Source organism: Pleurodeles waltl, chromosome 4_1 (genome assembly GCF_031143425.1).
Source record: "Pleurodeles waltl isolate 20211129_DDA chromosome 4_1, aPleWal1.hap1.20221129, whole genome shotgun sequence".
Lineage (NCBI taxonomy): Eukaryota > Metazoa > Chordata > Amphibia > Caudata > Salamandridae > Pleurodeles > Pleurodeles waltl.
This window is the reverse complement of record NC_090442.1, coordinates 844,178,232-844,202,137: the sequence shown is the minus strand read 5'-3', so window position 1 is coordinate 844,202,137 and position 23,906 is coordinate 844,178,232. Positions and strand designations below refer to the sequence as shown.

General features: G+C 43.2%; 1 protein-coding gene across 1 annotated transcript in view; it reads left to right on the top strand.

Annotated features, from left to right (window-relative positions):
• LTA4H (leukotriene A4 hydrolase) overlaps nt 1–23,906 on the top strand; it is a 326,790-nt gene that overhangs the window by 87,406 nt on the left and 215,478 nt on the right. The window contains exon 3 of the mRNA XM_069229606.1: nt 4,942–5,062. Within this exon, the coding sequence (XP_069085707.1) occupies nt 4,942–5,062 (121 nt within the window). The remainder of the gene's footprint in view (nt 1–4,941; nt 5,063–23,906) is intronic.

Below are 23,906 nucleotides of genomic sequence, written 5' to 3'. Positions count from 1 at the left end.
CTAAACTGAGATAATAGATGCTTGTGGTAACTTCAGTAATGAGTACAATGTGAATGAATGACCGGGGACCCTCATCTAATATGGCAGTCAAATTGGAAAAAATGAGGAAAGACTGCCTAACACTCGGTGCCTGGCAGGGCTTGGGGAAACACGAAACCAGACAGACCCGGACAGCACACAGGAGGGGATCAGAGCGCATAAGATATAAGTGCAGTGCAAATAAACAATGTAAGCAGTTAATATTGCTTGATCTACTCAAAACCACACATGCCTTATTTAGAGAGATGAAGGTGGCTAACAAAGGTATTTTTACAAAAGTATGCCAGTTTGGAGGCTTCCTCTAGGCCCAGTCTAGGAGTTTGAACTGGGATAAATAATCTGCACAGAGTCCATTGTCTGGTAAAACGACGTAAAATGTGTACCGATGGCAGCTCGCACAAGCAGGGGATTCAAAAGCTGCTGGCAACCCATGTAATATAGAACAAAGCATACCACAGTCATTTGTTGTTTATCTCACTTGCACAGTGACATTTGGAAATTCCTAATCCTCATCTTTGAATGTACTATCTAATGGGGGGTGGTTTCTTTAAAACCTAGTTACAAGTATACCTTACAGTGAAAACATGTCAAGCACACAGTAAATCATAGTTTTATTCTGTGCATCACATGTATGACTAGTCCATGCAATACAGATATATAGCATTACACTTAAGGTGAGGTTATTTTTATTGCACAATTGTTAATTTGCTATCTTCTAAAATATTCAGAGTGCAGAATTTTAGTGCATTTTTTTATAGTAGTGCGAGCATCAGCCAAAATGTGTTTCACCCCTTCTGACGTCTGTGGCTGTTTGAAGGCTGGAAATGTGATAACATACAAAATATCATAAGGTAGTTCCAAGAATTGCAGAATAATATACATAATCCTAAAATTCCAAGCTATATAAATATTTGCAATAGTGATCACGCAAACTTGTGGCACAGCAGACTGTGAAAGCTAAAGGTTTTTAAAGGTGAAAAGAAAAATGTGACCAGAATTTGCAGTACAGTTACCTTCTGGTTCTTAGTGACGGTAATGACAGTAGGTGTGTGATTTTTGACCCTGTGAATACCATAGTCGATTGTGAAGGGGTCTTTGGGTTTGTCAGCAAACTTCAGTATCATCAGCATGAAGTTCTTATGCCAGTAACGATTGGCTGAGGAATTGTCAAGAACTGGATGCTGTGTTGGTCTGTTGTGTCACCTTTTTGTTTACCAGAGTAAAGGGTCGCTCCTCCCAGTAGGCACATAGCCTACACGTAACGAGTATATTATGTGAAAGGGGTCAAGTTGACTTCTTGAAAGGGTCTTTGATACCAGGGAATCTCTACAAAAGGGGAAAATACCCATTAGTAGTCCTGTAGCTTTTCATTGAGGATGACGATTAGAACTGAAGAATCTGCAAGGCACCAAACTCCTCCTGTCACCAGAAAGGAGAAAATAAGGAAGCAAGAATCCAGATGAAGAAATAGAGAAGACAGCCCCCTTAAAGGTAAGATCTGGGACAGAAATAGTAGCAAGGGGTTCAAAGAACATGTTGAAAAATAAGGGTCACAATACTGTGTGACACATCTTCCCCTCGTGACTGTCTCATTTATATATGATTAAACAGCATTTGACATCACAGGAAAAGAATCCAAATCCATCCAAGATTAGGAATCTCGTATAAGGTTATGTAGTCATTATCTTGAAAAAGGCTGGTTATAAGGATTTTGCACACACCTTTTCGGAAACTCATGGCATTGGTTTGAAAGTCAAAGACTGAGCCCACGTTCTACATTCTCTGTTCCACACTGTATTCCAGGACCCTACAACCACCTTTCATTCCTGTTGCTCTAGGCATCTTGTGGCGACCCCATACCTGCTGACAAAGACGAGACAGACCCTGAATCTCATCATCGCACTTTTATATTGATCATTTGGTTCTGAGCTTAGTTTTAAGTAAGAGAAAAAGTGAGGGTGGGATTGTTATAAAACGAGCTGCCAGTATGATCCTCTATTTCTTGCTGTTCACGCAGTTACCATTCTGTTTCTTTGTTGTGTTAACAATTCACATCATGTGCACTAGGACAGTATTTTAATTTTAAAAAATAAATCTTTAAAATGTTCCCATGGTTTCCTAGTATTCTTGGGTGTACTCTTCCTTAATGAAAGTTGATTTAGCCTTCTACTTACTATCTCTGATCTCTCATGATTGATTGTTACCGGAAACATCTTACTCAGACATTGCTGAGCGAGTTGTGGGGAGTCCAGCTGGTTTTCTGTTTTGGGTTGGCACATTGACCAAATCCTTAGTGACGGCGTAATCGAGAATTGTGGTCTGTGTTCTAGAGAATTTAGAAAATGTATTATTTGGTTTCCAACGTGGCACATAGATTTTTTCAGATCCTTGAGAAATTTTGGTTGGCACTTTGTAGAAATCAAATATTACAGTTATCAGAGGTGTCCATTGTAATATTGGGAACTTCCTTCAATTTATATAGAGACTTCCTATTTGCTGTAGATCTGTCATGCACTTGCCTTTAAAACGTTATTCGCTATTTTGATTTGTGGTGTTTGAATCTCATGTACATTAAATGTTCATGGTGCAAATTCCTGTTCTGTTAGGGGTACATTTTCAGGGAACCAGTCACACAACTTCTTCATGCTAGGGGGGAATCCTAACACGGGGGTTGCTGTAACAGTTTCTGCAAATGCACATGCTGCTTACCTTTTTGAAATATTTTACTCGCGGGTGGAGATTGATTTCATTTAGCCCAATACCAGGAACTTTCATAAATATAGACCTGCAGCGTTGCTATTTAATTATGAACCCTATAGTGACAGTTAGGATATCAAAAAGACCAACCATGGTTTGGTGGCCGATTATTCCATGTGGTGCAAGTCATTAGAACGGGTCCCTGAAGTAATGAAGGGGGTTTCTTGGTCCATGTTGGCTTGGTATACCCCACACGCTGACACAGTAAACTTAACACTTGTAGAAGTAAGGCAGAAAGCAAAACAGAAATCATGGACTTGTCCCCCCTCAATGCAGGAATCCAGTATGAGCAGATATCATTTGAAAGACTGTGAAAAAATCAAAAAGTCGGATCGGTCTTTGTATTCTTCCCATTCTTTTCAGGACTCTGGGGACACTGAAGAAGTGGACGGCCAAAGTATCTCAGAAAAGACTAATATATCAAGCAGAAAAGTGAATAAGTATGTGAAACAGACCTTAGTATGAAGTAGGAAGAGAAAAGTTCAGACTTAAAGACTCAATTTTAGAAAAAGAATGTGGAAGGTGTAGCAAAAAAAAGCATGCCCTGCAAACTACGGACACATTTGCAGAACGGGACTTGGGTGTTAGCAATTCTGGACAGCGAAGCAGAAAAGACATTAGCTCACCTGACTCCTAAGGAGCACCTGGTGGAAACTCCAACTAAAGGATTTATGCAAGTTTAAAGACCGCATGGACATGTAAACCCTCCATGTAGAGTTCATGACGCAGCAATACAAATTGACGGGGATATTTTTGCACAAAGATAGCCAATACATTCTGGCCTCATTTATCTGATGCCCATGACCTCATTCTTGCAGATGCTGAATTGCCTCCTAATTTTATAAATGAAGCAGCTCGAAGTGAGGAAGTGATAATACAAGCATTTTCCCCCTCAGTACCTGAGGATGTCAGGGAAAATATGCATGTGAAAGGATTTTGAAACTGGCTTCTGTGTTGTAAACAGATCAGTGGGGGGGATAGAACCAAGGATCTGTTTCACATGCAGTTCTCTTAAGGAGTGAGCCCCTGGTACATGCTCAGTATCCTTTCAAGCCATAAGCTAAGCACAATAAAAAGGCTATTTTAAATCAGCAAAAATATCAGGATATAATAGTGCCTTGTGGATCTTTATGAACACTCATTAGCATGGTGGCATGGTCCTATGCTAACGAGGGAAACAATTTGCCTCTTCCCCATGGTATGGATGCAGACGCAAAAGCAAAGAGACCCTCAAGAGGCACACGGACTGTAGGCTACAAAGATGTGGCCCACAGTCAGTGTGCCCCCTTCTACTCTCACCCTCATGGAGGACCCCTGCAGTTGGGGCAAGGGGTTCTTACAGACAACCTAGCTATCCCACCTGAGGGTGGAGGTCTGCAGGAGAATCTCTGTCCCTCCTGCAAGTGCAGGCTGGATATTGCCTGCACTGTGAAACAACAGACCAACTGCTTCAGTTAAACAGTCTATCAGAAATGCACTGTCACCAGGCACGGTCCTTATTTGCGCTCAGCACACCTAGTTAAAGGTGTGTCGCAGCTCCATTGGGTGGTGCGCCATACTCTAACAGAGCTCTGATGTGATTCAATGGAGACATAATGGAAAGCATATTTAATTACAAGTTGAAGCTTTTAAGTATGCTGTCTTAATATTGGAGTGTACCTGTTCATTTTTAAAAGTGAAAAGTTTGTTTTTTGCTCTGATTGAAGTTATTTGCATTGTCTTGCCAAAAATGGCAAGCATCTGTGTTACAGAGCTTTATAGTTTGTGTGTCATTATAGGGACCAATATTTGCGTTTTTGCTAACATTGACCAGTTACGTTTGCGATGTAACACATAGTGCTTTATTTCTTGAAATTTTGTTAGGTCCTCTTCCTAGATAGTCTCATAACATGACAACACTGAAGAAAACTGGGTATGTACATACTAATTGTTAGAGAACTTTGTGCAGCGTGTCGTACCACACTTATGCCAATCTAAGAACTGTTATAGCTAGATGCTGCCTTTACTCCAAAGTAATGGTAGTAAATTTACTTGTGACCTGTGCATCACAGCAGGTGTAGAGACCAAATCACCATTTGAATAGCTGCAATTTAATTATTTAATTTAAATACGGTGTTTTTAATTGTAGTAATGTTGTTTATACAGGGGACAAGATGCCATTGTGGAAATTTCATATGACACGTCACCCAAATCATCTGCTCTGCAGTGGCTTACTCCCGAACTCACTGCTGGAAAGAAGCACCCATATCTCTTCAGCCAGTGCCAGGTGACAAATAATTTTTCTATTCAACTACGGACTGGTAAGAAATATAAGCTCTCCATAGTTGAATTTTTGAAGTTGTTATTGGTCATGTCATCAACAGGAACATTTTCAGATGCATATGCTTAAATAAGTGTAAAACACAAGTGCTCATTATTGGATTTTGTTTTGTGGTTTAAATCTTGAGAATAACCATGTAGAGTGAAAAAGTGTTTATTTTTTTCTGCAAGAAACCTTTTCAGTTTCACCTTTTACATATTTTTAGTTTTTCTGTTGTTCCTTTTACCACTTTAATCACCTTAAGTTCCGTGTCTCTAAGCAAATAGGTAACTTTTAGCGAGACAGCTCTCTACAATTTAATCTTGCATTATTTTTTCCCCTGAAACATACAAAAAAGTGATGGGTGAAATTGATTAATCAGCTAGTGGTTATTACTCAGGCTGCATCCCAGCCCATTATTATTTTGCCCTCCATGGAAATCAGTTTTGACTGTGCTCCAATTGGAATAGTCTATCCTGAACTGGCAGATCCTCCTTCAACAGGAACACAAGCAATCCAAGAGCTGTTTTGCCCTTATTATGGCTCGCATGTCTGTACAGCTTGGATCCAGTGGCACAGTGTGCACATCAGGGCATACCTGTCTCACCTAGGAAGTCACACTAAAGTACACAGCGAAGTGATACATGGAATGCGTGAATTACTCTGTCACTGGTGATTACTCAGGGCCATATCCCAGTGTATTGTTATTTTGTACACCATGCCACCTCAGTGTGGACCCCTGCATATGCAAATTAGTCTTGATCCTGCTCCAGTAGGAGCAGTCCAGCATTAACCCACCTGTTCCCATGAGGAGCGGAGCCAATGCTAATTTGCATAAGGCTGTCATTTGTCTAGAGTGGAATGGTGGGTAAAAAAAAAAAAAAAACGGCGGACAGGAATGTAGCCCGAGCGATTGCCAGTGGCTGAGATTAATACAAGCGTTCCATCCATCACCTTGTTGTTGTTCACAACATCCAGGATATGTAATACATACCTTGAATAGTTTGTCATCCTAGACAGTCTCAGAAAGTAATTGGTTGCAGGACTGTAGAAAGAAAAAGAACAAATGTTAGAGATCGAATTGGGAGTCTAAGGCCCTTATTACGACCTTGCCAGAGGGGTTTCCTCCATCACAAATTTGGCAGCTATTCCGTCCGCCATGTTATGATCTCCATTGAACATAATGGAATCATAATACGACAGACTGGATAGCCGCCACATTTGTAATGGCTGAAACCCCTCCATCAAGGTTCTAATAAGGTCCTTAATTCCTAAAACCTGGTGTATCTTTGTTCTTAGCTTTGCTAATTTGTTTAATGTGTTGGATTACATTGTACAGAATTCCAAGCCATTGCCCCCTGCATGGTGAAATCTTCTGCACCAATATTTGCCACTGCAGAGATAGAAGAGAAGAAGGTGCTCTCCATATAGTTGTGTGTTTGTGAGGGGTGTCTGTATTCTGTTTATCTTGTAGGTGTCCTCAGTTGGTGCCATTAACAACTGTGTGGAAAAGAAAGAAATCTAATCAGAATTAAAACTTTGATTGGTGCTCCAGTGGAGCTTTTTGAGGCAGTGGGTTCTTTTGATTCATATAGTAGGATTCTTAATTCAGTGTAAGCAAAGATAAGCATAGCATTAGGTACTGCACAAGTCAATTACATATGTTTATCAGATATTACATATTTTTTGTGTCAAGGGAAGGGTTGAATTCAAGTGACCTTCTTTGTAATACTGGGGTTTACCGATTGGTTAGATGATTGTGTCGTAGTTTCGACTCTTGCTCTGGGCAAGACTGCTGGTTTAAGGATGACAGTACTTTTGTTTGTAGGCGACTGCGTCTTTCCTACAACAAGTCGCAACTGTTATCCCAACCTTACCGGCTCACTAGCAGCACCTCACCAGAAATGCAATAGTAAAAGGTGATTTATGGCAGCCGTTTACGCATGGACTCGAAAATAAGACATCTCAGGGAGTGTCGTGGTTAAACAGATATATTATGTCTCATACAAACACAGGCAATGACACAGATGCAGTAAAGTTATAATAGTTTTTTATTTAACATAACTGCAAGATGCCCTCTGGTCGGAATCCCTCTGATTATCTGTCTAAAGTGTGATGTATTTATATAGATCTACAAGGTCCCCTGAAGTAGGTGTATTCCTAAACAATAGATAACAGGCATGCTTGGGACGGCAATTAATATCAACAATCCCTCGAAAGTATAGAGAGGGAAAATCCCTAAGTGTGAATACCTACTGTTTGTTTGTCTTTGGTGCTTGATCTTGACGCCTTGGCACGGTGACACTGATAATGTAAATCATAACAAGTGGCCTAACTATAAACAAGGCAGCCATCTTAGAATAAATAAATAATTAAATGGGCTAAGACAGAGCAAGCTAAGTAGGTTAAAAGTCACTAGGTGACGGGGGCACGAGTCTACAAGCCAGAGGCTAAGCTAACTCCTGCTATCCCATTAAAACGAACTAGGATTCACTACAATTGTATGATGGCCGTGTATCTTTTGATGCTGGAGAATACCCATTTTTTGGATGGTCATATGAAAGCAAGCGAGAGGAGGATAGATGGTGGTCTTCAATGATCTGGATCTCAGTGTGGAACTTTGAAAGAAACTCAGACAGTCATGATTATTACTAAAGCACTTGGTGATGCGTTAAATGTGTGTGAATGTAATGTTGCCTATCAATTAGGACAGGACCATCTTCCACTTATAAAACAGTGTCATGTGCATATGTGGTCAGAAGGTAATAAAACGTCCTACATTGCTGAGATCAGTTTAGACAAAAGCAAGTTGAGCATCATGATGCTATTAATTTTCCCTGTGAAAGAAGGCTAGAGAAAAATACCAGTCAAGCAACGATTTTTGTTGGTGTTCTTATTTCCCTTTCGTAGTTGATGAAACTCAGCAGACCTATGAAATAACAGTTTCCTTTTCTTTTATGTTATTTTTTTTGGTTGGTTTTGGTTGGTGGGGAGTGTTATGTCATTACTGTTCTCAAACTACTTATCTAAGAAGGTGCCAAATAAGGTTTGGAATGGCATTCTTGACTCAGGTGGTTGATTCATCACTACTTTTAAACCTAATTGTTTGCCTTCAACACACTCCCATGTCACCTTATATTTTTTGTGGGAAACTGGCCTCAGGTTTTGGAGCGGTGTCCCATCAAGGGGACCTAGAGTGTCGTATAGCCATGCTAAAGGTGTTCTCAAGATAGCTGTTGTCACTCTCCTTTGGGGAGCATTCTGACGCTATACCAGCAATTCAGAGCCCATTAGCATCATCTGATAATTGTTAAAACGAGCATTTTTTCCCCAATATTTAACATCAAGCAAGTAGTCATAATGACATTGGTTGCTTGCTGATGGCATAAATTCCTGACTAATCAAAGACATCAAGCAGTATTGTACATAGATCATGACCATTGTCACAGCAGGCCTGTGCATACAGGTAATATTGAACCTATGAAAAGAGGTTAAACTTGACACTAAGCTGGTCCAAAATGTCCATTCCATGGGTCCCATACCTTGTTGAATTTCCGTAGACCTCCCCTTCTGGCATACAAAGACTTCTTGTTAGCCATCTACCAGTCTTTGTACATCAAGAATCAGTTTGGCTGTCCTGTGGTCGTGCAGTACTCTTTCTCCAAACCACTTATTCCACATCTAATAATCATGTAAGGTATTTATTAGAGGCTTGTTTTTAATTTATTCTTAGGTTAATCACTTTGGCCATTTGATCTGGTGAAATACTGGAGACCAAAATATCTAGTCTTTCATTTTATCTCAAAACTAGTGTGTACAATCTATAGTTTGTCTCTGGTTTATGCACAGTTCTGGCATTCCATATCGTAGTGGAGCACCCCAGTGTACAGGCATGATTTTCATGTGCACTAAGGTAAAAGAAAACACATAATATATGTAGATCTCAAAAAGCCATTCAAAACTTTTTCTATCCTTTTTTGACATTTTTTTCATAAATGGTTTAAATAGTGTACACTGATGTCCGATGCATAGCATCATGTGTTATACATTCATTTATTTTAACCATTTTTTTATTTTATTTTTTATAGTAAGGCAAATAATGCAAAGGTTGGATAACATCCGGACATATATGATTATCATTATCCGTGCACACAATCCTATATGGTTGGATTGCATTATACTAGAGTACGTATTGTAGTAGGAGGCATTGGTTCAACATTGCACAATCATATAGCCTTGTTATGAACATATAAAACTAACAGGTCATAACATGCATTTAGAAAGTAAGGATCTCTATATAATATCCATTGGCTATTCGGCACTCGTTGACAGGGGCGGGTTGGCAGATGGTTTTATTGGGGGTGGGTAGGAAACCACGGTCCCTCGTTCCAGCCAGGAGGGGCATTCTCCAGGGTCTTGTGATCAAGGAGGGCGGGAGAAGAGGTGTGTACGTCTGGGGGAAAGAGGGGCTTGAGGATCTTGCAAAGCCCTCTAACCTCTTCTTTCCTAAGGGCATGTGATTCTGCCTTATCCCGTTTCAGTGTTGATGCAACGCAAATTGTTATGGTTGCATGCCTTTCCACCACATAGCAATAGCTCTTCTGATCATAAGTAGGGCTAAGTCGATGAATCTATCGTTGACACTGTTCAACGTCTTACGTTAGAACAATTCTAAAAGGCCTATTTCCATTGTACAGAGATTTTCCCTACTCTTAATTGTTGTTAGTGTGTCTGTTACCGATTTCCATAGCATCTGCGCTTCTGGACATGTCCAGAGCATATGCTCCATATTGGCATTGTGAGCGTTGCATCTCCGACATTGGGATGGGCTGCCATATATTCTGTGTAAGAGTGCAGGTGTAAGATACGCCCTGTGCAGGATGTTACATTTTATGTATCGGAAGCAAGCCTTGCAGGAGTGGATACATACGTATGTGGTCTCATTCTTTTTGTGTGAAGTCATTGCCAATATCTCGTTCCCAGCATTGTCTGAGGTGTTGTAGGATGTCGTGTGGGGTTTTGGCTCATGCACGCGTGAGTTGTGTGACTAGGCGCCTTCCATTCCCCATCACGCGGAGGGCATGGTCTTGGGTGTGTGTGTCAGATTCTGTGTCAGCAATCTGCCAGTTTCTCTTTAGCTCTGCTAGTAGGGTTTGGTGAGCTAGAGACTGCCCTTTCGGTAAGTTGTGAGTGGCGCTGAGCTGGTCGAATGGAATGAGGGTAGAGTCATGAAATAGTGCACCCAGGATGTCCACTCGCTCTGTTTACCAGAGTTCCAATCCCTCTCTCCCAAGAAGTTCCCAAAGGGAATGTATCGCACTAATACTGATCTCAGAGGAGTACGGTGTTTGTGTCTGGGTGAGCATGAGGCTTCTGTTGTAACTATTGTATGCAATGATCAATAGCTGGCTGGATTGCAGTGGGAGTTTCCCTGTAGGCAACAGCAATTCGTGTACTGAGCGGCATGCAGGTGTCGGCCTGCCAGTCACTGAGAAGGCCACTGAAGCTGTGCCACCAGATAATAGTGCTTAGAATAGGAGCCCCTTGTTCACCTCTGTCCACTGGGAGTTGGAGATTACGCAAGGCAACATGGTAGCGCCCTTTATTGCAGATGAAGGTGCCAACATACTATGCAGTGTGTGAAACGTGGAACTCTGTATATGTAATGGCAAGTTGTGGAAGTAATAGAGGAGGCGATGGAGCATAACCATTTTGGATAATGCTACCCGGCCTTGTACTGTGGCAGGGTACTCCAGGATGTCAATTGTGGCCATAAGGTGGTGATAGATCAGGTGAGATTGCCATCTAGTTACTCCCTAGCGAAATGTTCACAATTCCCATTTTAGTATGTTGCGGTGAGCAGGCCGGATGAATGTGGAACAAACATGCCTTTGCCCAGTTCACTTCTAATCCAGTGGCCTGGCGAAATTCTGTCAGTATTATTTCTATGTTGCCTACCCCCTGATGGATGCCACAGATATAAAAAAAGGACCTCAGCAGCATAAAGGGAGGTGGAATACCCCAGGTTTCACCTTCCTGTTGCAAACAGTGGGCCAGGGGGTCCATTGCCAATGCAAACAGGAACAGTGACAAGAGACATTCTTGCTGTGTCCCTCTACTTATCTCTATTGGTGTAGAGATGATTTGGCCTGTCCTTATGTGGGCCGCTAGGGCATTGTAGAGTAAGCGGCTGAGACTTAATAAACGTTTCGGTCGACTGAGGCGTGAGACCACTGTGAACATCTAATTCCAATACACGTATCAAATGCGCGTTCCAGATCTATCAGCAAGCAGGCAGCGTACGGCCAGTGTGGTGGGGCTAGTTCCAATATGCGATGCAGTCTACGGCTGTTTAGGGTAGTGGCGTGGCAGGGGGTAGAACTGTTTTGGTCAGTGTGTACCAGGTGTGACATGGTCTCTGCGAGACGACCAGCTAGTGTTTTTCTACGTATTTCATAGTCTGTAACTAGCATTGATAATGGGTAATACAGAATCACCTCCAGCGGGTCTTTATTGGGTTTTAGCAGGGAAGCTATAAGGGACTCACACAATGTGGGTGGCATTCTCCCCTCTGCGAGGGCTGCTTGGCACACCCAGTTTAGGCACTAGTATGTTGTTGTAGGCTTTATCAAACTCTACTGGTAGGCCATCTAAGCCTGAAGTTCTACCCGTGGACATCATGCTGATGGATGCTGTTAGCTCCTGCTTAGTGAAGGGACAATTGCAGCTTTTTACCGGCCATTTGATCAGGTGTTGGTAACATCACACCTTCCTAAAAGGTCTGTATAACAGCAAACCGATCTTTGTGGGGTGGATCACAGAGTGTCTTGTAATAGGAGGTAAATGTGGCATGTTTATCTACCTGGATAGTGACCGGGTGGGTCGGAGTTTGGTTGATCACAGTGATTGGTGTGGTGGGGTGTGTACTTTGGAGGAGCCATGCAAGTAGGCAACCAGACTTGTCGTCCTCTGCATGCATTTTGGCTTGATAGACCCTGATATCTTAGCATCGCAGCAGAGTTATCAGCTGGGCATGGCAGTGCCAGGACATCGCGGGAGTCCGCTCCAGGTCGTCCCTTACCCCCACCACTGCGTTGATGCTTTGGCCTCTAAGGGCCACTTTTAATGCCTCCCATTCTGCAGGTCTGGACGTTGCTGTGCCCCAGTTATCTGCTATATACTGTGTCAGTGTATCTCAAACTAAGTCGCAAAATTCACTGTCTTCTAGAAGGGCCGGTTTTAGGCACCAGGTGGGAACTGGTGACCGGCAGGGGATTATGGTCGGAGAAGGTCCGGCCTAAATATTCCATGACTTCTACCAACGCATGCATGGGTAGATGGCACAATATCTGGTCCAGTCTTACATGTAAATTAGGGGGCAGGGAATAGTATGAATAATCTTTAGTGTCCAGATATAGGACACACCAGCAGTCCAGGAGTGACCAGTGGGTGAGCCATTGTGTGAGGTTCGCTGCAGTTGCTACTACGGTGGGTGTGAGCGGTCCAGGACAGGGTCGAGTACACTGTTAAAGTCCCCACCTATGATCCATGGTATATTCTCCCACTTTGTGAGGATCACCGAGATACGGGCAAAAAAGCTTTGTTGGATCATGTTAGGAGCATATATGCTGCCCCGTAGGAGCTGTTGACTGTCATGTGGACAGTCCACAAATATATATCTGCCCTCAGGATCTGCCTCCATGGCAATGGATTTGAAAGGGACTCTCTAGTACACCCATATTAGAGCCCCACGCGCAAACCCAGAGTATGTAGTGCAGCAGCATTGTCCACACCATTGTTTTTGTAGTTTTACATCTTTGCCCCCTCACTACTTGGGTTTCCTGAAGAAGGACTATCTGTGTTTTGTGTTGGTGTATGTATTGTTGTATTAAGTGTTTTAGCGCTGTCCCCATTCCCCTCAAATTCCAGGTAAGTACTTGTATTTTAGTCATGACTTGTGAGTGAAATGGAGAGGGGTATGTGCACCCGGTACCAGTAGCCTATGCAGTGTATGACCTGTAAACAAAAGAAACATTAACTCGATCCCAACTCCCCTTCCAGGGTGTGCATTGGGATGGCGATCACTCAAACAACGAGCAATAATACCCATAATATGGGAAATCTATGTGTTGAGCCTTTCACCAACAAGGGTTAATGGTCCAGGGTATGGGAGGGGGGATGTAGACAATCTCAGAAGCGTGTATTCAAGTCGTAAACGAAGCAGGTGGAGGGTTGGTAGTTCCGATGGCTCAGCTGACCCATTTTGCTTTGTAAATGGTAATTACTATAAGGTAGGCCAGTGTCAGTGAGTAGGCATGTAGCCCCCTTGGGATGGAAGGGGGTTTGATCTCGAAGCATGACTGAGGCAGTGTATGGCTTTATGGGCCTTGTTGGGGGGGCAGGAGAGGGAGAGAATGCGCTGTTGTTGGTCTTTTGCCTGAGCCAGGGAAGAAGCCCCCTCCGCTCGTGGCATGGAGTCTTCTCTGTTCCTTTGCTGTCGCTGCCATCTCTGTTTCCCTGTCCCAGTGTTCTGCACCGGAGTTGTCTGGGTGGTTGATTCATACCGGTGCTGGTGCACCTAGTCACAGGCATCAGTGGATTCTATAAAGAAGCAGTGTCTGATTAAAAATAACTTTTAGTTTTGCTGGGTGCAGTAGGGAATATGAGAGTCCCAGTTGTCACAGACGTCTTTTGACTCCCATGAAGGATGCCCCCTGCCATTGCACTTGCAAAGTGTAATCAGGGAAGAGGAGTATGTTCACATTTTCATAGCGAATGGGGCTGGAGTTACGGACTTCTCTCAGGATAGACTCTTTGTCTCTGAAATTTAGGCGACGGAGCACCACCGGTCTAGTAAGTGACCCCATCGGTATTCTTCATGCTGTTACTCTATGAACACGCTCCATTTGATAGTGTGGGGAAAGGGCGACTGGGGCTACTAACTAGGTCAGCCACTGTTCGAAGAAAGATACCGGTTCATTTTCCTCTGCCCCCTCGGGGAAGACAACAATCCAAAGTTTATTTTGACAGGATCACCCTTCGGAATCTTCTACGCGGTGCTCCAGCTCCAACAGTGAGTTGCAATATTGCATTTAACAAGTGATAAGTTTGGATTGGGAGCTCAAATGAATTGTAATTTAAAATCCTCTTTAATCGTAAAGTCGGATTTCAGATCACAATTCAGAAAATGCCACTTATAGGAAGTTTTCATTTTTTTTTTGTCCCAACCTATTGTGCCTTGTTTTGGTGTACTGGGTCTCATGACTGTGAATTGTCCTGCTGTTGAGATTTTTGTATTGTTTCCAGACAGTAACACAAAAGGGGTCTAGGTGTGAACGCAATGGGCTATCTTGTCAGGATGGCTGCGGTAGTAGCCCTATGCAGCCCCACTTACAGTTCACTGGGTTTTGCCTCCTGCACACACAAAGGAACCTGACACCAGGCCTACCCTGTCTTTTGATACCCCCAGACAATTTGGAGCCTTTCCAGAGGAAGAGGAAGAATTTTCCACAACCAGATGTTTGGGTTGGACAAGGACAACTTTAACCCTCCCCACTAACCCCAGAAAACCACCACCACACACAGACAAAGGCTGGCACCAAGTATAAATATTGGATTTACAGAGCCACTGTTTTGAATACTTATGGACCTGTTTACAGAAGAAGGGCTACCCAATTTCTGGAAAGACTTCCTTGCTGTCTGAGAAGAAATACTGGATCTGTTTGCTTCTGTCCCACTCTACAGGGACTTCAAGCATCAGTTGGCTGACCTCCTGTGTGAGCTCCAGGGGCACCACAATCTTCAGAGGTCTCCCTTTAATTGCAATTTTCCAGCCTACCTGCTGCAGATGGGCCTCCAACTGAATGTGCCTGAGCCCTGCTGGCATTAGTCCCTATTCCGCAAGAGCTGCCTCCCCAGGTCCTGGTTCATTGGCTGGCATGACCGTGAACTCCTAAAAAAAATAAAAAGGTTAAAATCCTGAAGTTTGGGCTCCTCATGACCACGAATGGGCCCGATTTGTGCCATGTCTCTGCCACCTGTGACGACTAGCAATACAAAGCTTCTTTAAGGCGTGCTCTTCATATTATAGCAACCACGAATGATGACTGTCAATGTGAGAGCCGCACTTCATGGTACAACAATGACAGCCTATAATGACATCAATGCCACAGAAACAGGCCGCAACACCCAACTCGCTCTTTGGGTTACTGCAATGACTATCAGTGACACTGTGTTCCTCACAGCCTCCTCTGATGGTAACTTATCAGAGGGACTAACTTGTTCCCTGTATCTGACATGTGTACCATCATGGTCGGCCTGAACGTTGTGACTTTCCACGCAGTATAGTGTGACCAGTGAGAGTGGCGATTTGTGCTTTTAGGCGCTATTTTACTAAAGCTTTAAAACTTAATATCTCCGATACTACTGAATGGAATTTTGTCATTCTGGCATTACTTTATTAACATGTACTCCTATTTTGTTTTATTGGTTTGGGATTTTTCTTGTGTTATGTTTTCACTGTATTACTGTTTGTGTGCTTCATAAATACTTCACACATTCCCTCTAAGTTAAGCCTGACTGCTTTTGTGCCAAGATACAAGAAGGGTAAGCACTGGTTAGTTTAATGACATTTGCGGTTCACTTTGACAAGGATTGTGGTTGATGCCACAGTGTTGCTTCCACCCACCACAACTAATAATCCAATTTCTTACAATTCCTCATTGTTGACAGTCATGATTGCCGCTATTCCCACAGAAACAAGAATCAATAACTTCTTCTAAGGCAATTCATCTGAGCTTAGTGCACCTGGTACCTCTGCTCAACCTGAAAAGGCGTCAGTAAGTTAGGTACATATATGCAAGTATTGTGGGACTTGATTATCTGTTTTAACTGTTCATATTCTTATCTGCTCAGCCAGATCGCACTCCAAGGCATCTGTTTCCCATCAGGATATCTCGGGGTTCTTTGGTTATGCCATCTGATCACTATCAAGCGTGGGCTTGAAGAGTATGACATGAAGATTGCTATCATAACTTCCTCCACTGGTTCTAGCCATTCTCCTTTTTTGTTGACGTTGCATATTTTGGAATTTACAATAACACACTTGGCATGGACACAGTTCATTCTAGAATTTGCAGAAGTTTCTTACTATTCAGGTAAGAGAGACTTGGTAATTCAGACTGCACCCAGGCCATTAGCACCCTTTACTAGTGAGGGAAAGGGCATTGACTTATCACCTTTGGGCCTTTTAGCATAGGAGGCACACAATTTTCCTGCTGACCCCCCACCAGAAACACTTTGGAGTCTTCACTGCTCCTTTATAAGAGCACTTACACTCATCCATTTCTCTAAGTTTCAGAGTCAAGTTAATGTGTAAATTTTGTGTGCATTAGCATCACACAAATATTCTGTAAGATAAATATTCTACTAACACAAAATAAACTTTAACATGTAATCTAATGGGACGGGTACAAAAATACAGATAAAAAGTTTAAAAAATAAAATAAAAAAATAAATGCCATTATCCTTGTGCTTCCCAGACAGCATCTATCATTAAATACACTTTCTAAACATGTATGCATTTGAGAACAAGTTCATCAGTAGAGACTAATGTGTTTCAGTATTGCTCTAAATTTCTTTAAATGCTGAGCATACCCATAAAAATGTTTAAAAGATTGATCACCAGGAAGCCTCCAGGGCCACTAACTCTTAAAACCAGCCCAGCTTTTGTACAGTTGTCAAGGGTCTAATGGAAACTTATACAGAAATATTCTACACGATACGCAGTTTTGAAAAGACAGTCATGCGCTGCTGCTTAGCAGATGTCAAATAACTAAAATACTGTACATGCCCTAGTTTAATTCTGGATGCACTATGGAAACCCTTAATAAAATGTAAATTTCTTTATTCTCAAGGGCAGTTTGTTATACAATTATAGTTTTTAGAAGTGGAATACTGCCAAGCCATCCCCATCTCAAATTTCTCGTTCACATTATCTATATATCTAACATGCATGTTCCGTAGGAAGACATTTTATCACAGAAAATAGGTTTTAAAGTAATTAAATCTGGTAATTGACATTGCCTAATTGAGGTGAGCTTATTATAGTAGATCTTTCTGGTAGGACAACCTCTGCCATCCGCCCCATCTAAATTCAAATGACTGCCTGCGACGTAAAATTAAAGGAATTAAAATATATCTTTAAAACATTGCCTTGGTGGTTTTCAACCTGTTGTTGAAAGTCCCTTTATGTTCTAGGGCACTATAACATAAAATGGCATTGACCTTTGTGTGGAAGAATGTAAGAATGGAGGTGGGAGATACCACCTCATGAGAAAGATAAACTCCCTTGACACCCCTCACTCTGACACCTTCACTTCAATTTTGCCTTCCACAGCAATGTATTGTTGGTTGTCACTCCCAAATAATTGTATTGTAGCACACAATCATTTTTGACCCCTCTAAAGTGGCTGCCATTTTTTTTAAATAATCTGTGCCAAATGTCACATTTTTAGTTTTACCAAGATTGAGGGTGACATAAAATGTCTTTCACAGGACCATTGCATGATTTTTAATATATATTGAAGCCCTATATGGGATATACAGCATATCATTTTACAGACCATAAAGGTGGGATATTGAGGTAAGATTTAGTTTTATCAAAAACAATGTGAGGAGTTCACATGTAAACAAATTAAGCAGAGGGTCAGGATGCACCCAGTCATACACCGTTCTCAGTTTTAATCCTATCCGAATAAGACCTGCCGCTGCTGAGCTGCATCCTGACCCAAGTGTTACAATGCAGGCTCATTGAGAAGCAAGTGAAAACCATTAGTGTTGATTTCCCACATGAGAAGGCTGTACAGTTTTGTATGACTAATTCTTCAGCCTTAAAGACTTTCTAAATCACTTCAGACAATTCCCCTTCCACTTTTTAGCTTTTGATTTGTATTAATACTTGTGGGTTCAGGCAGCTGGTTAATGTTCCACAATATATTCACAGGTATCTTCAGCCTTAGACAGTTTAATCAAGAAGTGCCATACCACTGCATGATGTTTCAATCTTGGTTTGTCAGAGACTTTTTCAAAAGGTACTTCTCCAAGTGCAACTGGCAGCAAATTCATTAGTTTGGTTACAGAGCTGGAAGGGACGGTAGCATTCTCTGCCCTTCTCTTGAGCTTGCGGTCTTGATTTGTTTGTATCCCTCTACCTCTCTTTCACATGAAGTCTTTCATGCTGTTTTTCACTAGGTTTTTCTGAGCTGTTGTAACTGATAGAGACAACTTCCTGCAGATTCCTTACCTTAAAATTCTCCCCAGGCGCCAGACTAGATCTGGAAAAAACTTTTCAGCAGTTCCTATGCACTACGGTAGAAGGTGCCATGCGACTCTGTATCGATGTTGTCCAACGGATATGACATCGACGGAGTCCATATAATCCCTTCTCCAACGCGCTGACGCCAGTCTCTTCTTTTCCGCTCTGCAAAGCGGATCTGGAGAAGCCTCTGGTCATTTAATGAGCCTCCTTTTTTACCGTTTTCTGTTCTGTTGGTTGGAACAGTGTGTATGCCTTCTGGCTTTAAACATTGTGGGTCCTTGTCAGTCACAGGGCCACCCACCTTGGCTCTGAGGATTGCGATGCCTGTCAACATCTGAAGCCGAAAGTGTTGAGGGACCGGCAGATGAATCTCCTTGCGGCACGGCTCTCGCAGTCTTCCCAGGACTCTCGGTGGAATCCTTCTGCATCCAAGGTCCATCTGTGTGAATGCTCCAGGAGCTGTTCGCATGTGGCTCCATCAACATCTCAAGGTAAGCGGCGTCCACTGTTGAAGTCGTGCCATCCTCCGACTTCAGCTCCTCCACGCGGCTCTTCTCATTCTTCTGAAGAAGAGTCCGTGCCGGAGTCCAACCCGCACCTTCCTGTTTTTCCTGGCACCGGGATGACTCTGGTCCAGATGATGGACTATTACAGATCCCTGCACACAAATTTGGGTTTACTACTTCCCCTGGAGTGCCTTCGGATCCCAATGAGGTGGAGGGTGTCCTGAGGGGATCTTCACTGGCGCGTTCGCCCTCTGTGCCCATTGGGCCACCTGACTCCACCTCCGGAGTTGTTTTGGCGCCAGTGCACAGCCTTCTACGGCTTCCACCTCCTGCGTCTGACACTTCCCTGCTGACTCCATTGTTGGTGTTGAGTTTTTCTTTGCCGACTTGGTGGTGGTAGTACAGTTGACTTCGATGGTAGTCTCACCCAAGTCAGTCGACGAACCTTCCGACATCGAGGTCTCACCCCCACAGCGTTGGTTGCTGTCGATCCTGACACCGGGAGCAGTGGAGTCGGCCATCTCTGATTCTTGCCCTATGCCTTCTGGAGCCCATCCTCTAGTTTCCCAGTCAGAGGGGCATGGTTTGGATTATCAACCTCCACTTTTCGACACTATTTCAAATACACAATCGTATCGGTTATTTGAATTGAATAGTGCTAGTGACCTGGTTCCTCCCCAGCCTCCAAACTACTGTCGCCCCCCTGGGTTGGCTTCAGAGGCAAGTTCTGCTCTTGTAGATATGTCAAAACGTGTTTCGGATGGGTTGGATTTACGATTCTACAATTGTCTACGGACCCTTTACTTGATGTCCTACATCCTGAACAGTCTTCTGTAGAGCCTGTTCTTCCTTATTGTGAGATTCTTTACAATATCCTCTTGGGGGTTTGAGCCCAGCAAGAATCTGGCCTTCCTGTGGAATGCTGTATTTCACATAGACACAGACCAGCCCCCGAGGATCCATCTTGCCTCTGTCGGCTTCCGACTACTCAAAGCTTAGTGGTGAAAGCTGCTTTAACTGCACAGTCTTACTTGCGTCCCTCCAGAGTGAGAGACCAGGCAGCTTGACGCTTCTGGTAGGCGTATTTTCGCTTCATCTAGCTCTCCCCTACATTTTGTCAACACTTGTGTCTTTGCTCGCTTCTCCCACGTCTTGTGAAACTCAGTGGAGCGTATTTTGCCTTCTCTCCTTGAGGAGGCTCGGAATATTTGGTTCCCTTAGTATGGGATGGTCAGCGAGCTGCCAAGTTTAATATCAGATGTGGTATATATACCACAGATTCTGTTGGAAGGGTTATGGCCTCTTCAATGGGTCTATGTCGGTGGGCTTGGTTGCGTCCGTCCCTGAGGCTGTGCAGGCAACTTTACTTGACATGCCTTTTGATGGCACCTCACTTTTTGGTGCGCTTGCGGACTCTGCTTTACTCCGATTTAGAGGTGCTCAAGGTAGTACACAGTTTTAACGCCTCCTGGTGGTACAGGGTCTCACTCTGTATTGGTTTCTTACCATGGTTCAGGGCAGTTTTTATTGCCCTGTTGATTTTCTGTACGCCCATAGGGGTAGTGTGCATTTTTTCCTTAAACCAGTACAACACCTCGTGTGGTGTTCCTACCCGCTGCAGGCGCTTTTTATTCTTATGTTCACACTGCCTAAAACACAAGTTGGTGTTCCTGCGTTTGCAGGTGTTGTTATTCTTTTTCCACTGTTGTGGACAGGTTCCATTAATTCTTTGTGACCCTGTTTGGGTCTGGTAACTCTTAAAGGGGGGTTTTCTGTTGTCTCTGCTAATGGGCTTGTCCCTTAAAAGATTGTACTCTCTACGGGGTTCTTCTTTGTGTGAGTCATTTGCAGTTCCCTGCTCTTTGGAGCGATAGGTGTAGGCTTTTAGCCATACTTCTATGTTTAACTGTTCCCTTCTGGGAACTTGTTAGATGCTTCTTTTGGGAGTAGTAGTTACTTTATAGTTCCTTCCATTAGTAAGGACTCCACCGGTGCATTCGATTTCCCCTCCCCCCCCATTTTTCAGGGGAACAACCTATGTTTTTAGGAATGTCCTTTTCCACTGGTGCAGTGGGAAGCACTGTTTTTGCATTCAAATCCATGTTCTAGAACCCCTGTTTTTTTTTTTTGGTACATCTTCGATTTGAAGTGTCCCTCTTTCTGTCTTTATTATGTACGACCTACTTGTTTTCGTACATTTGTGGGGCAAATTCTGTCGCCCTTGTAGTGCACTGGTATCCTCTTGGTGCACTGACACACATGCTTTTTGGCTGGCCATGTGCCACAGCCATCCTTATCTTCTTCAGGGTAGTTGTAGTCCTTTTTCTGACCTTTCTGCCTGATCCTGGATTTGGGGGGGAGGGCAGTTGTGCGTTTTTTTTTTTCTTCTTTGCTGCTTCCGTTTTTCCACAATGTCAGCGTGCGTACTTTTTCCCCCCCTGTCCTGCTCTGTGTAGGTTCAGGGCTTCAGTCCTCTGCATATGGGTTCAGTCGCTATCCCTTTAGGGTTTCTCCCTCCTTGGGATTCTTTCCTCTTATTTGAGACCTTGGTCACCTTGGAATTCGAATCCTAGCCCTTGCTGAATACTTTCTGTGACAATTCATGAAGGTAGTCATGTCTTCCCCTTCTCTCGGACATTTAATTCTTTCTAACCAAATATTGTTTTGTTCCTTCGCGCTGTGGCCCACTAGTAAAGACATTTGCATTTGTCCTTGAAGACTCCTGCAGGTGCAGTGTTCGAATCCCATTCTGGTAGTCGACGTCAACTATACCTTACATTTCAGGTTATTTTATTATTCGGTCCACATTTGGACCACTTTCTTTTATGCAGGTTTTGTCCTTCCGGGACTCTCCCCTTTTTTCCTTGTGTCCTTTCTTTAGCATTTTTTTTTCTGTCTGCAGGACGTATCATTGCCTTTATCTTGGCCTTTCTATGGTTGGTGTCTTCTCCTGTGGCGATTTTCGTCTTGATGTTAACCTTGTTTCATATACCGCAAGGTTTCTGTTGTTTTCTATCAGCAGGTTGTTCTGTCAGCCTCTTTCATGTTTTTAGTCTGCTAGCATTGTTTTTCCTGCTTTGACGGCTTTTTTTCTTCCTTGAAAGGTGCGATATTCTCTCTCCCCTCTTTTATTTTGCTACTGTGTTGCTGTTTGCTCAACCCTTTTCTTTCTATATTTTCTTTTTGTGTGTGTGTGTGTGTGTGTGTGTGTGTATATATGTGTATATATATATATATATATATATATATATATATATATAATAGGTCTACGTCTTTATAGTTATATTTACATGTGTGTCTAACTAGGTTCTATACATATCGATAGATACATTACACGAACACATCCATGTCATTACATCTATATGTTTACATGTGGGTGTTTCGGCATATATCTATTCCAATGTCCTAATTTCTCCATCACATATCGTGCATATGGCATGCCTTTTGTGTCCCCTGTCAACCCTTTCATTGTGTGTTACAGTTCTGTTACACCTCTCTACAGGTTCTCCATTTGTATTCCTGGAGGTGTGCGCTCTATCTTTCGAGTTGCTATCCCTACCAGCGTGGAGTTGTCTGCTTGTTGCTGGTTTTGCCTGCGCATCCAAGGTTGAGGCAGCATGCATGCATCGCTCATCCTTTTTTCGTGTCGTCTGTGGATCCCCTTTGTTATTTGTTCCATCCCAGTTATCTGAGTAACTGTTGCAATGGTCTTGCACCTTAGTCCTCAGCTCTTCAGTTGTACAGCTCCTACCTTCGAGCTATACATGTTTAATTTCCTATTGCTTCTTGTTTACCAACAGATTCATTTTTCATTGCCATGTGAAATGCTTCCCATGGCGTCCCATGCCTTCTGACATGTTCTGTGGGTCTTTCCACTGCTCTTCTGGTGAGATGAATGTTCTTTCTCATCTTGTCTCTGTCGTGACTGGTCTACTCCGCCTTCAGTTAGACCAGTCGCTTATATGTGAGACTTGAATAGGATATGTTCACAGACCCACCTCCTGGGCTGATATTGCTTTGTTATCTAATTCTAAGTTAAGGAATTTGCGGCAGGTGGTCTCTATCAGATGTCCTTACCTTCGGTAACAGCTTATCTAGTAGAGTCAGATTCCTTACTGACCCAACCATCCTCCCCGTTCTGCAAACTATTTTAATTTCACCTCAGTATCCCTTTCTTGGTATTATCTTACCGATTTTGTAGTTGTAATTCAAATTTAGATCTCTCTCTCGTTGTCACGCAGCGTGTCTGAGGAGGTATAATATGGACTCCGGCAACGTCATATCCAGTGGAATATGTCAATGCAGAGTCACATGGCGCCCTCTACGGCATGCAGAGGTACTGCTGAAAAGTTTTTTCTGGATCTTATGTGGCACCTGGGGAGAATTCTAAGGCAAGTATTCTGCGGCTAGTCTAGGACTCTACCAGATAAGGCATTAAGTGCCACTGTTGGCATGGTTTCCCCCCCCCCCTCCCAAATACACACACTTTTTGCCTTGTGTTGATACCAACTGTGAATGAAAGTGGGCTGGGACCCTGCTTACCAGGCCCAAGCCCCAGTGTTCTTTCCCTAAAACTGTACCTTTGTTTTCACAATTGGCACAACCCTGGCAAAAGTTAAGTCCCTTGCAAAAGGTACCCATGGTACCAAGGGCCCTGTGGCCAGGGAAGGGCTCTAAGGACATGTATTATGCCACCCTAGGGGACCCCTCATCAAGCACATACACACTGCCTTGCAGCTTGTGTGTGCTGGCGAGGAGAAAAAATACAAAGTCTACATGGCATCCCTCTCAGGGTGCCATGCCCACAAATCACTGCCTCTGGCATAGGTAAGTCACCTCTCCAGCAGGCCTTACAGCCCTAGGGCAAGGTGCACTATACCGCAGGTGAGGGCATAGCTGCATGAGCAATATGCCCCTACAGTGTCTAAGTCAATTCTTAGACATTGTAAGTGCAGTGTGGCCATATTGAGTATATGGTCTGGGAGTT